A 14,170-nucleotide genomic window follows, 5' to 3' on the forward strand; every position below is an offset into this window, starting at 1 on the left:
TAGGGAAACACTTCCCAAAAGACATTATAATTTGAATGGCATCTGCTCTTATGTTAGTTTGTTTTTGTTATTCCCAAGGTTTCCATAATCCTGGACCAGGCCGTATCATGAGCAGCTGCTGTGGTGGTCATGGAGGAGTGGAGACAATGAGATTAAGACCCCAGTGACAGGAGATTACCCATGGCAACTTTCATAAAATATAGTTTGCTATATTTACCTTCAGCCCACAACCCTCAATTAAGTTTGCTTTTTGGCCCTTCATAAGAATATGTTCTCATGAATATGAGGCATCTCAATTTAAAGCAATGTGTTTGGTACTTTTGTAATTTTTAATAGTAAAGTTAAATCACTATCCATTGAGACGATCCCCTTTAGCATTCTGTCATCGAGTGCAGGATTCAGCGGTCCATTTTAATTAATTAACTGTCCAAAATTAATACATTTATTTTTGAAATGTAATAAACTAAACTAAAAAGTAACTACTCAAATTTATAAAAGTAATATTATTATTTGTAATGTTATTAACCTGTAATGCGTTTCCTCCAACTCTGCTGACAACTGACAAGAAAAACTTCACACAGAAATGCCATCTAGCCCACCAGGGACTCGAACCAGCAACCATCTTGCTGTGAGGTGCACAGTGCTAACCACAAAGCCCAAAAATAAGTTTATGCAAACAAAAATAAATGCATACAGATTCACACTATTAGCAACCTCAATGCACTCAAAAGATCTGTTTTAAAAGTTTACTAGCTGATCAACTTCCCTATGGAGAAAATGAATTACATTACAATCTCAGAATACACAATACGGACTGTGAAAGGACACAGAGACGCAGAAATGCGTGTACATTTTCTTTTAATTGTGCCCCTGAGACCTTACAAGATCAATATTCAGGAGCACTGAATCATCCTTGTTCAACATGAATCAAGAATCATAAAGTTCAAGTGAATCAAATGATTCACCCTATTGAATCACTTGATGTGGATGACAAATGTAACTATTAAACGTGTGTATGCTAGCTAAAACAAACATATAAAACAAAATAAAGTAAAGAAAACACTTTAAAAAAGGTTGTAGTCGCTAATGTGTTTACTAACATCAATGAACAATGCATTTATTACATTATTTATTCATGCCAAGTCAAGTTGTTCATGTTAATTTACAGTGACTAACGCTAACAAGCATTTAAATTATGCATTAGTAAGTGTTGAACTATGATTAATAAATGCTGTATTGTTCATGTTAGTAAATACATGAACTAATGAAACCTTATTGTAAAGTCTGACCCCAAAAACCTGCAGGTTTTAAAATCGTCACACTTTACAGTAAGGTTTCATTAGTTATGTGTTTACTAACATGAACTAATTACGAACGATACTTGTACAGCATTTATTAATCATCGCTCGGCATTTACCAACGCATTAATGTTAACATTAGTTATTGTAGGTTAACATGAACGAACATCTGTACACAAATACTGTAATAAATGTATTGCTGTTCATGTTAGTAAATGCAGTAAATAACTAATACAACCTTATAGTAAAGTGTTACTGACAAAACTCCTGTCTGAAACGATCATTATTCAATCGTTTTCACGTTTTTTAAAATAAACGTAATTTAAAAAAATGATAATAAATACAGTGCACAGGCCATGTTCCAGTGTGTTTTCAGAAGTAATCCTGGGCTTTCCTCCGCTTGGGCAGCTGCAGCAGGTTGTCTGTGATGGAGGCCGGGTCTTGGCTGGCCGGTGTGCGTGTTTTTGTGGGTGTGGGTGTGAGAGTCGTCGGGCCTCCGGATGGAGTTTTGGCGCCGAGGCTTCTGTGCGCAGGAGACGGCGTGTAGCTCGCCCGCAGCGCTTTATCTGTGTATTTGCTGGACGATCTGTTTACCAGACGCTGGAGAGCAGGAGACAGGGCTGCGGGGCTCAATCCTTTCGGTGTGAGGCTGGAGAACAGCACAACATATACAGTATTCAGTCAGAATTACTAGCTTTCCTGTATATATTTTCCCCAATTTTCTGTTTAATAGAGAGATATGAACACATTTGTAAACATAATAGTTTTAATAACTCATTTCTAATAACTGATTTCTTATCTTTGCCATGATGACAGCACATAATATTTGACTAGATATTTTTCAAGACACTAGTATTCAGCTTAAAGTGACATTTAAATGCTTAACTAGTCTAATTAGGCAAGTTAGGGTAATTAGGCAAGTCATTGTAAAACAATGGTAACTAATACAATCTTATTGTAAAGTGTTACCAAAATACATCTCCAATGTCAGTAACGGATGGTACATCATGACGTCTTTGAGCTTTCAGCATTAATTCATGAGAAAGACTTGGTTCTGACCAATCAGCGCGCTATGTTGTGAATGAGGTGCAACTTCATTAATATGCATGATCACTTCGAAGACTGTTTTTACCTGTTGTTCATACGGCAGAGAGACGCCACGTTGTGTTGCCAACAATAATTAAAACAAGTGAAAGAAGCAGAATTGTTTGGAGGCACGGGTCAACAGTGTTGTGTTTATAAATGTGCAGCAACGAAGGTTTTGTTTTCATTTCCCCGCTATGAGAGCGCAGCTGGACTCACGTGTGGATTAAAGTGCTCTGCTAACACGCGACAGAAATATGTTCGTAAGGAACATTTTTTACCTGAGAGCTTTCCACATCTGAAAATGGTGACATCCGGATTTGCCGTTTGTATTCTTTAAAAAAAAAAAAAAAACGCGGTTCTAGTTGGTGTTGATTGTCCCATCTCTACAGATTTGGTAAGTGTGTGATCAGTGTTTTTTGTTTATGCATATTCAGAGGTAAAGTTAGTTCGTATCGTCAGCAGAACTCTCAGTTTTTAAAGACAGACCTTAGTCAAAATGATTTAGTTACTAAGTTTACAGTACGTTAATGTCACAATTTTATAGACTAAAAGATCCGCGGTAAATGCTGCTCTCTGAATGTAAACACCGCAATCAAACTATTACCATCGTGTAGAACTTTCGCCACATTTTGTGACAGGATAGTCTATACACACACGGCTTTCTGACGCTACCCACTCAGTGCATCTAAGTTACCGAGAAATGCAGAGTTCTATATTTCTCCCATTCGCTGTGCGGTATCAAACATTGCATTAAAACTTCACTCTTCCAGCAGTTCCTTGCATGCAATATCTGGTTTGTCACGGGGTGCATGCAGGAAATGTTCCTGAATGAAAGTGAAAGTGTCAAACTGCAGTTAAACTCCACAAATGAATAATTTGATTACTGATGTTCATGTAAACGGTTACCGTCTTTCTCCCCTGCGCCTGTGTTTGTTTTGCCTCGGTAAAAATCAGCGCATGCTCAAACTGAAACTCCCATTTTTATGCAGCTTCCCTTTTTCCCTCCCCCGACACTCCCACCTAAACAAAGCTAGACACGCCCACTTTCCTGACTTTTTTTTCAAACTAGAGGTGTGAAAACACCCTGCAGAGACAGGGGGTTTCGTGGCTCTTTAAACTGAGGCCCCGTTTACACTAGTGCGTTTTAGTTTGAAAAAGTCGTTAAAAGACCTAGCGTTTCTGAACATATCTCCGTCCACACTACGCCACCAAAAACATATATCACGTGACCATTCGCGCACTCCGGGCATGCGCGTTCTAGCGAATATATGCCGCTGCTGTTGTAAAAAAGGCAAAAGCTGAGTCCCAAATCGCATACTTATGCACTATTCTACGCCATTTTGTAGTATAAATAGTGCAAGTAGTGTGTTCACAATGAAAACTCTAAAAATAATAAGTGAACTTTAAATACCCGGATGATGCACTCATGCAGCCACTAAAATGAAGTGTGTAATGATGGACACTTCATGCACTCAACGGCCGCAGGTTTGCTTACGTAGCGGAAGGGGCGGAGCTGTCGGACGCACATGTTGAATAACTTTATTTATTTTGGATGGTGAAAGCAAAATTCTCCTACGAGAGTGATTATAGCGCCTCCCGATGGTGAATGTGGCAATACTCACAGCAGGTATTATTTGATAATTCGGTCGTTTATTTCACTGATTTAGCAACCGTCAAACGTCATCAGGGAAACGGTTTGAATTTTCGCTTAGTAAAAATACATTAGTGTGCCATTTGGGACGCCACTACATACATATACTATCCTGTTGAGTGTGTAAGTGCATAAGTACATAGTGCATGAGTGCATAGTGTATAGTGTGCCATTTGGGACGCAGCTAAAGTTTAACTGCACAATGGCGCCTAAAACAGACAATAGTACAAACAACGCTCCCATTTCTGTGTGCATGTTGTTGTTTACAGTGAAGGCTGGTCTGCTGTCTTCCGGTAGCGTTAAAGCCGTGTGTTATAGTCATGGGATAGGGGCTTGACGGATAAGGGAAGGATACGCAATGACACAAAAGCCCCAATCAGCTAGCGAATCACAGCAGCCCCGTCTGCGTTTTCAGATGTCTCCGTTTCCCCCTTCCACACTGAGACAGAGCAGCAGCATTTCAGAATGAAAACGACCTCTCCAGCGTTTCCGAAACGCTCCGTGTTCGGCATTTAAAAACTCCGGCGTAGTGTGGACGCATGGCGGAACCGTAGCAGAACTTATGCGTTTTCAAACTAAAACGCACTAGTGTAAACGGGGCCTGACACAAATATTTCCACCCTTTCCTCTCTGCACCAGACACTTTCTTAAAAATGCACTAAACAACATTACAAAGACTCAATAATATAACAAAACAATCCTAAAACATAAATTAAAAAAATTAAATATAGAACCAGATGTGACCTGTTGGTAAAAGGTTATATATTGTAAGGCTATATTGTAAATAAATAAAGTTTTATTACAGTGTAAAGGACAGTGTTTAGTGTTTAATTATAGTGTAAATGAGTGGTCATCAACCACCGGGCCGGTCAGCGGATCAATTGCTACCGAGCCACACAAGAAATCATTAACTATTAACGTTTGATATATTATCTGAGACGGAACGATCTTTTAATTTAAAAAATGACCGTATTCTCTATCTTACATCTCTTTGAACCCCCAAATTTAACCCATAAGCAGCAAAATGAGTAAGAAACAGAGGCCTCTGGAAAGTTTGACAGCGGCCTTTTAGGGGCCGTTCGCATATCGCTTCTTTTCTAGAGTTCAAGAGTGGAGTAACACGCTCGCACCTTCCAGACACACCCAGTTAAATAAATCACACGAGCGCACTGTCCGTGTTAATAAAAAGGTTGATGATCACTGGTGTAAAGTACTGCACAAACTTTAAATAGATTTAATAAAAAACTTAGCAATTTCCAAAACCAGAAAAAATAAACTGAATTTGTAATCAGTAAAAATTACTAATTGTTTACCTGGCGAGGTTTTCAGTGACTTTGCGCAGCGCCTCCTGTTTCTTCGCTCGGTTTTTGGCTGCAGCCTCATTGGCCATTTTCAGCCCCAAACGCTCTCTTCTGCCCGGCTCTGGAATCTGAACACATCCACAAAAACCAGTTAAAGCATTAGTTCATCCAAAAGTTCAGTTATTAATGATCCTAACAACTTTGTTCATCTATGCGTTCCTCATCAGATCCGGTGGTTCATTTACTAAGATGCTTTTGTGTTGTCTCTAATGTCAATACATCATTATTAGAAACGAACACCCTGATGACTTGATGCAGAAGAAAAGACACAGGCCAACAGTTTTTGGTGCACAAAATTGTTCTTGGAGCTTTGTATGATTACAGTTGTACCCACTGAAGACTCTCAGGCTGTTTTGACTATGTTTTTGGTTCCTTTTTTAGACTTTGAGCATCTCAAGACCCTTGCTGTCATTGAAAGTTTTTTAATTGATAGAAAAAAACTCTTTCGGCCGAAAACTGGGGGCCAATTTTGGTGTCCGAATATTCAGTGCATCCCTAGTGGTTTGTGCTGCATTCTATAGAAATCCCATTGCGAGCCCTTATTTTTTGCCAGCCAAGTCTGCGCACAGCTCAAATGACTGAAAACTATCTATGGAGGATGAGAGAGCTCTCAGATGATGAGCTCTCTGAAGATGAATGAAGGTCTCAGGGGATTGGAATGACATGAGAATGAGTAATTATTAGGCCCAATTGGAAACTGGGCATGTAGAAATCCACAGATTTGGGTGCATTAATAAAACTCAAAATAACCTGTTCGTATTCACAACAGCATAAAAACAGTGCCGAGTCTGTTTACTAGAAAAGGGCCAGACCTTGAATGATGGACCGTGGCTTCTCTCCACAAGAGGAGTATCTGAGCCCTCCAGACGAAACGGGGTGCTTTCAATCTCACCCCACGTCATTAAAGGAGACTCTGCAACACCTTCAGGAAAAAAAAAAAAACAAGACATTCAGAAAAAAACAGTACTACTTTTTAAATTCTGGATTTTATTACAATGTTAAAAAACAATGTGATTGACGTCTGCTTAAAGAGATAGTTCACCCAAAAATTAAAATGGACTCAGAATATCTCTTCTATAAGACTTTCTGTGTTCAACAGCAGAAAGAAACTCATGAAGATTTAAAATAAGTATATTTTCATATTTGGGTGAACTATCCCTTTAAATACCTACCATACATTTATAAATCAATTTTAATGGTTTAATAAATGGTAACACTTTATTTCAGGTCACAATTCATGCTATTAAATGTGCAGTAGGTGATTGTCTTCAGAAACAATCCAGATGGATGGGGCAACCATTACTGCATCCAAAATGGTGAAAAGCCTTAGAGTAACGATTGATGACCAACTAAACTTTTCTGACATTTCTAGAAATGCTCGATCGTGCAGATTCACACTCTATAATATCAGAAAGATCCGACCCTTCTTATCTGAACATGCAGCTCAACTCCTTGTTCAAGCTCTTGTTCTCTCCAAACTGGATTACTGCAACTCTGTACTAGCCGGGCTTCCAGCTAACTCTATCAAGCCTCTTCAGCTGCTCCAGAACACAGCAGCACGAGTGGTCTTCAATAACCCTAAAAGAGCACATGTCACTCTGCTGCTCATCCGTTTGCACTGGCTGCCAGTTGCTGCTCGCATCATATTCAAAGCTCTGATGTTTGCCTACAAAGTGACTTCTGGCTTTGCTCCTTCTTATCTGCTCTCACTTCTGCAGATCTATGTGTCCTCCAGAAAATTGCGTTCTGTGAATGAACGTCGCCTCGTGGTTCCATCCCAAAGAGGGAAGAAATCACTTTCCCGAACGCTCACGCTCAATCTGCCCAGTTGGTGGAATGAACTCCCTAACTGCATCAGAACGGCAGAGTCACTCACTGTCTTCAAGAAACGACTAAAAACTCAACTATTTAGTCTCCACTTCACTTCCTAATCTGCAATCGACTCTCTGGATATCACACTAACTGTACTCAAAAAAAAAAAAAATTACTAATACTTCCCTTCTTAGACTTTACAGACCTGAAACTTGCCTACAGCACGTATTCATTGTTGCTCTTATAGTTGTGTAAATTGCTTCCTTGTCCTCATTTGTTAGTCGCTTTGTATAAAAGCGTCTGCTAAATGACTAAATGTAAATGTAATGTAAACACTTTTTGTTGTGCTGGTTGAATCTCTCTTTATATTCCAATAGCACTGATTAAATTAAATGATCTAAATGTGTTTATATGTATTTTTATATTCTGCGTAAAACTCTTCATCCAATTCAATATTGTCGGACCGACAAATAACTCAATTACGACAGGTAACTCAAACTGTGTCAACAAATTTAAATGTGAATTTCTGCGCAGCCTCTTTAAGCAGACAGATACGTCACTCGCATGCACACGCATCTACAGCTGACAGCGAGACGTCGTCAGGCAAACCGTGCATTTACCTGAACTTTTTTCTGAAAGACCAGCGTGGCCTTGTATTCATGAAAAGAAAGATTGTATCTGAAAGGGCTCCTGCAAAAAATGCAGAATCAAAACTTTTCTAAAGCCTGAATCAATATCGGGATTACTCTCGCACGCTGGAGGGAAATGATGTTATGCAGTACAAAACAACGATCTGAAGGGGGACACCACAGCTGAAGTATTTCTGTTAGACAGGTATGTGTTAAACTATTTTAGCCAAGCAAAGCTTATGTAGATTGTGTTGTTAATGAATGGGTTTATATGCATGGAAGTGTTGTTCAGCCACGTCCTTCAGAAGATTGGCTATTTTCAAGTTCATGGAGTACCTTTTACAGCATCGACAATATAGTTGGTTAAATAGACCTGAGCATTCGTTTAGGTGTTCAAGTAAAAAAGTAGCTGAAAACTAGCAATGTACGAGGATCAGCGAGCACAATTAAAAATGAAAAGTCACTCGTTGTCTTGGTAATGTGAACATAAGTGTAATGTAAACAGATGACAGGATATTTCTGTGTTAGGCACTGCTTTATTCTGATCTAACTTTTATTTAGTTTAATAACAAAACATCAGTAAATGTGCTCTTCCTAACCAGCTTTACTGAGGTGAAGTGTCATTTATATTCATACATTTGTTTATTGTTGAACAGTGACAGTCTGGGACACGCCAACGATTACGCTTGATGAAGTGCGTGTCTCCTGAGATTTTGTGACTGTATCCGATTTTTTTGATGACCTGCTTACATCATCTTTTAAAAGCGACTCGTATCCGATCATCTGCAGTTACACAGCACACGGCAAGGGCGCAATGACCAGGAAAAACAAAGACCAGGCGCTGACTAACAGCTGATAATAAAAGAGTTTCTCTATTCCAGTATTCAATCTGTTTGCAGGTTTTGCTGTTTTACTGTAGTTTATGACAGAAAGGTTCTCATTTGTCCATCTTCTTTTAATATATAGGCTTTGTAAACCTTCAGGCATCTTAATGTAATGTCCATGGCGTGATCTATTTAAGTTTGTGATGTATGCACTCGTTTAATATTAGTTTATATTGGTTACGTGGCGGAAATGGCGCTCTCTCGCTCTTTAACATGCTTTAATACCTGTGCTATATGACTATTTGAAAGCTGTTTAAGTCCTCGTGTATGATATTTAAGGTTTGGGACTCTGCTGAAGTCTGTTCTGAAATGAAAGTGTCAGACTAGGCTACGGTTTTTAATGATGCACGACTCGCATTGACAGGTGAAAATCCGATCTACCTGCTTACACTGCAGACACGAGAACACAGATCCCATTCATATCGGATACGTTTCCACATATAAACAAGGCTTGAATCTGATTTGAGTAAATGGGAATCCATGTGATCTGTTCCTGCTTACACATACATGGGCTATATCCGATCTGTGCCACATGGGAGAAAAAAAAAAAGTCACAGGAACAGTGCAGTGTTAGAGCTTAGAGTCTTCTAACTGGTGAATGACATGATCTAGTGTTATATCTAATCAGTGCATGTTCATGACTTTTGGAGGCATTGCTTTGGACAGCAGGGGAGGGTCGTAAAGTTTCTAGGCTATTATGCTAATGCTAGCATTCTGGCTAGGGTTGTAACGGTATGAATTTTTCACGGTATGATAATCGTCTAAAACAATACCACGGTTTCGCGGTTTCGCGGTATACGGTATGTTACAAATGTTACAAAATAATAGAACAGTGAAGCAAATTTGACTTTTTCCAAATAATATATTTTTAGTTACTATAAACAACACCACTTACAATGAACAAATAAAAATAAGAAAATAATAAATAATGTGTCAAAGTCCAAATAAAGTCCAAATAAACTAATCCTCAGTAAAAAAATAGATATAAATATTTACTATACTATAAATAGTTACATAACGAAACTAGATTCAATATGGAACATCCTCAGGTTTTATGTGCCAGCATGGATATGGTTGTCTATCGATATGGATTTGGATATGGTTATGGATATGGACAAACAGCTGCATCTTCATTTGCGTCTTTTGAAAACAGCAAGAGCAGCAGTTCGTCTTTGCTGTGTCACTGTTTTGTCATGTTTCTGTGCTGCTGTGCATGCAAAAGTACTTAGTATGAGAATTATTTCATGCAAAACTTTTTTTTTTTGCGTTTTATGTAGCCTCGCATAAATGTATGCCTATCTCTCATTCCGTGTTGTTCAAAAAGCTTGGTCCACAAACAAAAGTGAAACCTATGCTTATTGGTTGTGATATAGCGAGTTTGAACCAATCTGGGCATGGAGGAGGGACAATGCATCAATGTATCATGTCTGGTTTGTCCGGAGACACAGTGACGAGCGTTTCTTTGTCAAATCAGCGTTGTCAAATTTTGATGACGTAACCGCACTGATTCCGGAGCCTCTGAAAGTCCGAATGTTATGTGATACAGCACTGGAAAGCTGAGATTCTCTTCTTTATGCCAATCTTTGAATTGTATGAATCGGATCAGCGGATCAAAAGTTATTAAACATTTAAGAGCAATACTTATTTTTAGCCGCGGGCGCCTGTCTCGGTCTTTAAGAGTTAAAACCGTTGATATGCAATTGTTCATGGTATGATAATCGTGCACGTTCAAATCGTGGTAAACCGTCATACCGGTATATTGTTACAACCCTAATTCTGGCACATCACCGACTGCACCTTTAACTACTGGCTTATTACCTGCCTATTATTAAGATATAAACTGTTCATTAGTAGTTATAAAGTATGATCTTGTTCTTCATCTCTAATGCAACCCAATACCTAAACCCAACTTCTAACTTACTAACTATTAATAAACAACTAATAAGTAGTTTATTCAGCTAGTACTGTTAGTTAATGGTTTGTTAATGCAGTGCTTTTTGACCTAAAGTGTGTCCATAAATATAACTAAAACATTGTGTAAGAAGATATTGATTAATAAACATATAAACAAAAGCAGTGGTTCTGTCATCTCACCAGGAGCGGGTGACGGTGCGCCCTCATATCCGTAACCATTCACTTTGGGGGATTCATGAGGAAGAAGCTCTTTCCCGTCTGGACCGACTTTACCTTGTTTAAACTAGACAGAAGACAGAAGAGAAATTTATCATTAGACAACAGTGGATTTTCTGTAGCCAATCGGGAAAAAAAAAACTTTATTGGGGCTAATAATGCTGAGCTTAACATTATTTTAATAATAATAATAATATTAATATTAATAATAATATTTCCTTACATTTAAATAGTGCTTTTCTGGACACTCAAAACACGTTACACATTGGGGGGGGAATCTCCTCATCCACCACCAGTGTGCAGCATCCACCTGGATGACAGGACGGCTGAGATATTGTGCCAGACCGCACACCAGCTGATTGGTGGAGAGGAGACAGAATGATGAAGCTAATTATAATATGGGGATGGTTAGAAGACCAGATTTGGCCAGGATTCTGGGGTTTAACCCTTACTCTTTTTGGAAGGACATCCTGGGATTTCTAACAGAGTCAGGCCTCAGTTTAACCTGAGCAGTATAGAGTCCAGTATAGAGTTTTGGCTCGCGTTTTCCGTTGACGTTTAACGCCTCGTGACAAAATAAAGGGCGTCAATGTGATCGTGCACACCAACGCGCAAAAAGGCATTTGCAAAAGCGCCATTTAAAAAAAAACGCCTCATGTAACCTTCTCCACCAATCAGATTGGCTCTTTTGTTCATGTGCACGAAGCTGCTGAAGTTACAGTAAACAGCACTTGGAGGCGCTCAAGTTCAAAACTGTCATTGCGCACACTGAAGAAGATGCCCAGAGGCGATATGAACATGGAGCTGCTTATTGCTCTGATGAAAAATAATCATTTCTTCATCACTAGAGCTGCTGCTTAAACCATCGATAACAACAAGTGTGTCAACTTTGTCTTCTGCTTCTGTGTTACAAGCAGGTTTCAGAAGCTTAAAGTTGTGTAGCGCCCTCTAACGTCAAGGAGTGATTTTGCATACTCTTCTGCTTGGCGCCAGTGAAAATGACTTGGGTTTAAATCTGGAAAAAAGTCTTGAAAAACGCAAACGAAAAGCGTCCCGGTGTGCAGGGGTCTTAAGGTTGCTAGAAATTGATGGACTAAGATGCAAAAAAAAAACGTTTACACTGTATTGTACTCAGGGCTTTACATTAACACCCGTCAACCCGCCAAATGCAGGTAGATTTCAGCGGTGGCGGGTGAGACAGACACTCCCACTAGCCACTTTGGCTGGTTGAAAATAATTTTCCCAGATAATAATTCTTAAAAGCAGGGTTCGACAATAAGGAGCGCCAGTTGCTTTCGGTTAAACCTTTCTTTGAAAAGATAATTTATGGGACTATCATTAACCATGCGTGTGTGATCATTCTTTCATTAGCACACTGTATGTTTTACCTGCTTTCTTTTGCATTAATATGGTTTAATTATCATTTTTTTTACAATAACATTGCTTTAATGGGAGAATAACTCCCCATTTATGTGTAGTTAACTGGTGATTTGGGACCTTTAGCCAGGACACATGACTAAAATAAAATAAAAAGTATAGTATTCAGTAATATTTTGCATGTTTTCACACATTTAAAATTTGTGGCTAAGAAATAATTAACTGTTTATTTATGGTGTGGTCAGAGATAAATTGGGTAAATCCTTCATTTGGGTCTCTGAAAATTATGAAAACTAATTGTAATATATGAAACTCTGACCCATTTGCTCATGATTATTGAGCAAGCTTATACACAACACACAAAAAGTGAAATGAGTGAAGAGGCTTGTAGAGATAACGCAAACTCTAAATCAAGTAATTTTAGCATGTCAAAGTCATATTTATGTGTATAAAATATATTTTCCCAACAATAAAAATGTGGCTAGTGAAAATGGCGAGTGGCTAGTTATGTTGGAAAACTACCAGCCACAGTGGCTGGTGATCAAAAAAGTGAATGTTAAGCCCTGGTTGTACTTTATGCAATGTTGTATTCTTTAATAAAAATAAGTTAAAAACAACAATAAAACAGCTGATTCAGATAAAATCACAGCGAGCATCTGTCTTTTTGAATGAATCACTGAATCGCTGACTCAAAAGATTTGTGCAAAAAATGTTTCATTCATAAAGTCAGCTTGTACACTGTTAAAACGATGATTGGTTTAGCTCAGTGGTTAGCACTGTGGCCTCACAGCAAGAAGGTCTCTGGTTCGAGTCCCGACTGGACCAGTTGGCATTTCTGTGTGGAGTTTGCATGTTCTTCCCGTGTTGGTGTGGATTTCCTCCGGGTGCTCCAGTTTCCCCCACAGTCCAAACACATGCGCTATAGGGGAATTGATTAACTAAATTGGCTGTAGTGTACGAGTGTGTGTGTGTGTGTGTGTATGAGTGTTTCACAATACATATGCTGCTATAGTTGGTGGTTCAATCCGCTGTGGCGACCTCTGAAACAGAGACGAAGCCAATTGGAAATGAATGATATTATAAACATGCCAGCGTTACCTGTGCATTGAGCGCAGCAGCTTGCTGGATCTGGGATTTGTTCAGGGCTTTACAGAAAGGGTCGTCCTCAAACCGTGTGTTCTTGTACAAAACCTCCCGTGGCTTTTTGAAGAGTGTGTCGTCCTTCTCACCTTTTGGGGGATAAAATAAACAGACAGACATTCCTGTAAGCCTCCTTGTACAGTTTCAGAAAGCTAAACGGTTCACCAGCACTAGAACTACCATGGCAGTCGTTTATTTTAATGTAATAACCCGAGATAAAAACTGTAGTACTCTGTAAAATAAACTCAGTTATTAATTTACAATCTTAACGGTTTCTTAATAAGCAAAGAATTATGCATAAAAACATATGCACATCAACAATACTGATAAAAGAAGATTTTCCTTGTAGGTTAATGTGAGAGGGAGGCTTTACCTTCAGGATAATACATCAGTGAATTTTTGGCCTTGTACTGCCATGTTTCCAGTCCTGCTTTGGTGCACTCCAGAGCCTGTTTCTCCGAGGATGGCAGAGCCAGGTTCTGCTCGTGTCTCTTTAACAGAATAATGAAACCAATCAGAACTCAAGACGGACTCAATACAACACTCCCAGCAGTGACAGGCTGGAACCAGAGCTGGGGAGATTACTGATTACAAATGACATGACAACATTTGTAGTGTTATTATCTCTTAGATTACACAGTTATAGTAATGTAATCTGACTACTTTGGATTACAAATGTTTAAATAGAAGATAAACATTAAAAAATAATGTATATAAACATTATCAAAACTGAAAAAATAGGAGAATTGATTAGTTGTACAAATAATATGTAATCGTAATCCATAAAAAGTAACTGTAGTCT

General features: G+C 38.8%; 1 protein-coding gene and 1 long non-coding RNA gene across 2 annotated transcripts in view; one reads left to right on the forward strand and one right to left on the reverse strand.

Annotated features, from left to right (window-relative positions):
- The window catches only part of LOC141376469 (uncharacterized), a 21,603-nt gene extending 20,594 nt beyond the window's left edge, over positions 1–1,009 (forward strand). The window contains exon 2 of the long non-coding RNA XR_015501662.1: positions 79–1,009. This is a non-coding gene — a long non-coding RNA (uncharacterized LOC141376469). The remainder of the gene's footprint in view (positions 1–78) is intronic.
- ess2 (ess-2 spliceosome associated protein) overlaps positions 842–14,170 on the reverse strand; it is a 20,301-nt gene continuing 6,972 nt past the window's right edge. Inside the window, 6 exon segments of the mRNA NM_001089330.3 lie at positions 842–1,947; positions 5,349–5,464; positions 6,209–6,318; positions 10,816–10,918; positions 13,327–13,457; positions 13,742–13,859. Of these exon segments, the coding sequence (NP_001082799.3) occupies positions 1,671–1,947; positions 5,349–5,464; positions 6,209–6,318; positions 10,816–10,918; positions 13,327–13,457; positions 13,742–13,859 (855 nt within the window). The 3' untranslated portion in view covers positions 842–1,670.

This window comes from Danio rerio, chromosome 10 (genome assembly GCF_052040795.2).
Source record: "Danio rerio strain M-AB ecotype USA chromosome 10, GRCz13ab, whole genome shotgun sequence".
NCBI classification, from domain to species: Eukaryota; Metazoa; Chordata; class Actinopteri; order Cypriniformes; family Danionidae; genus Danio; species Danio rerio.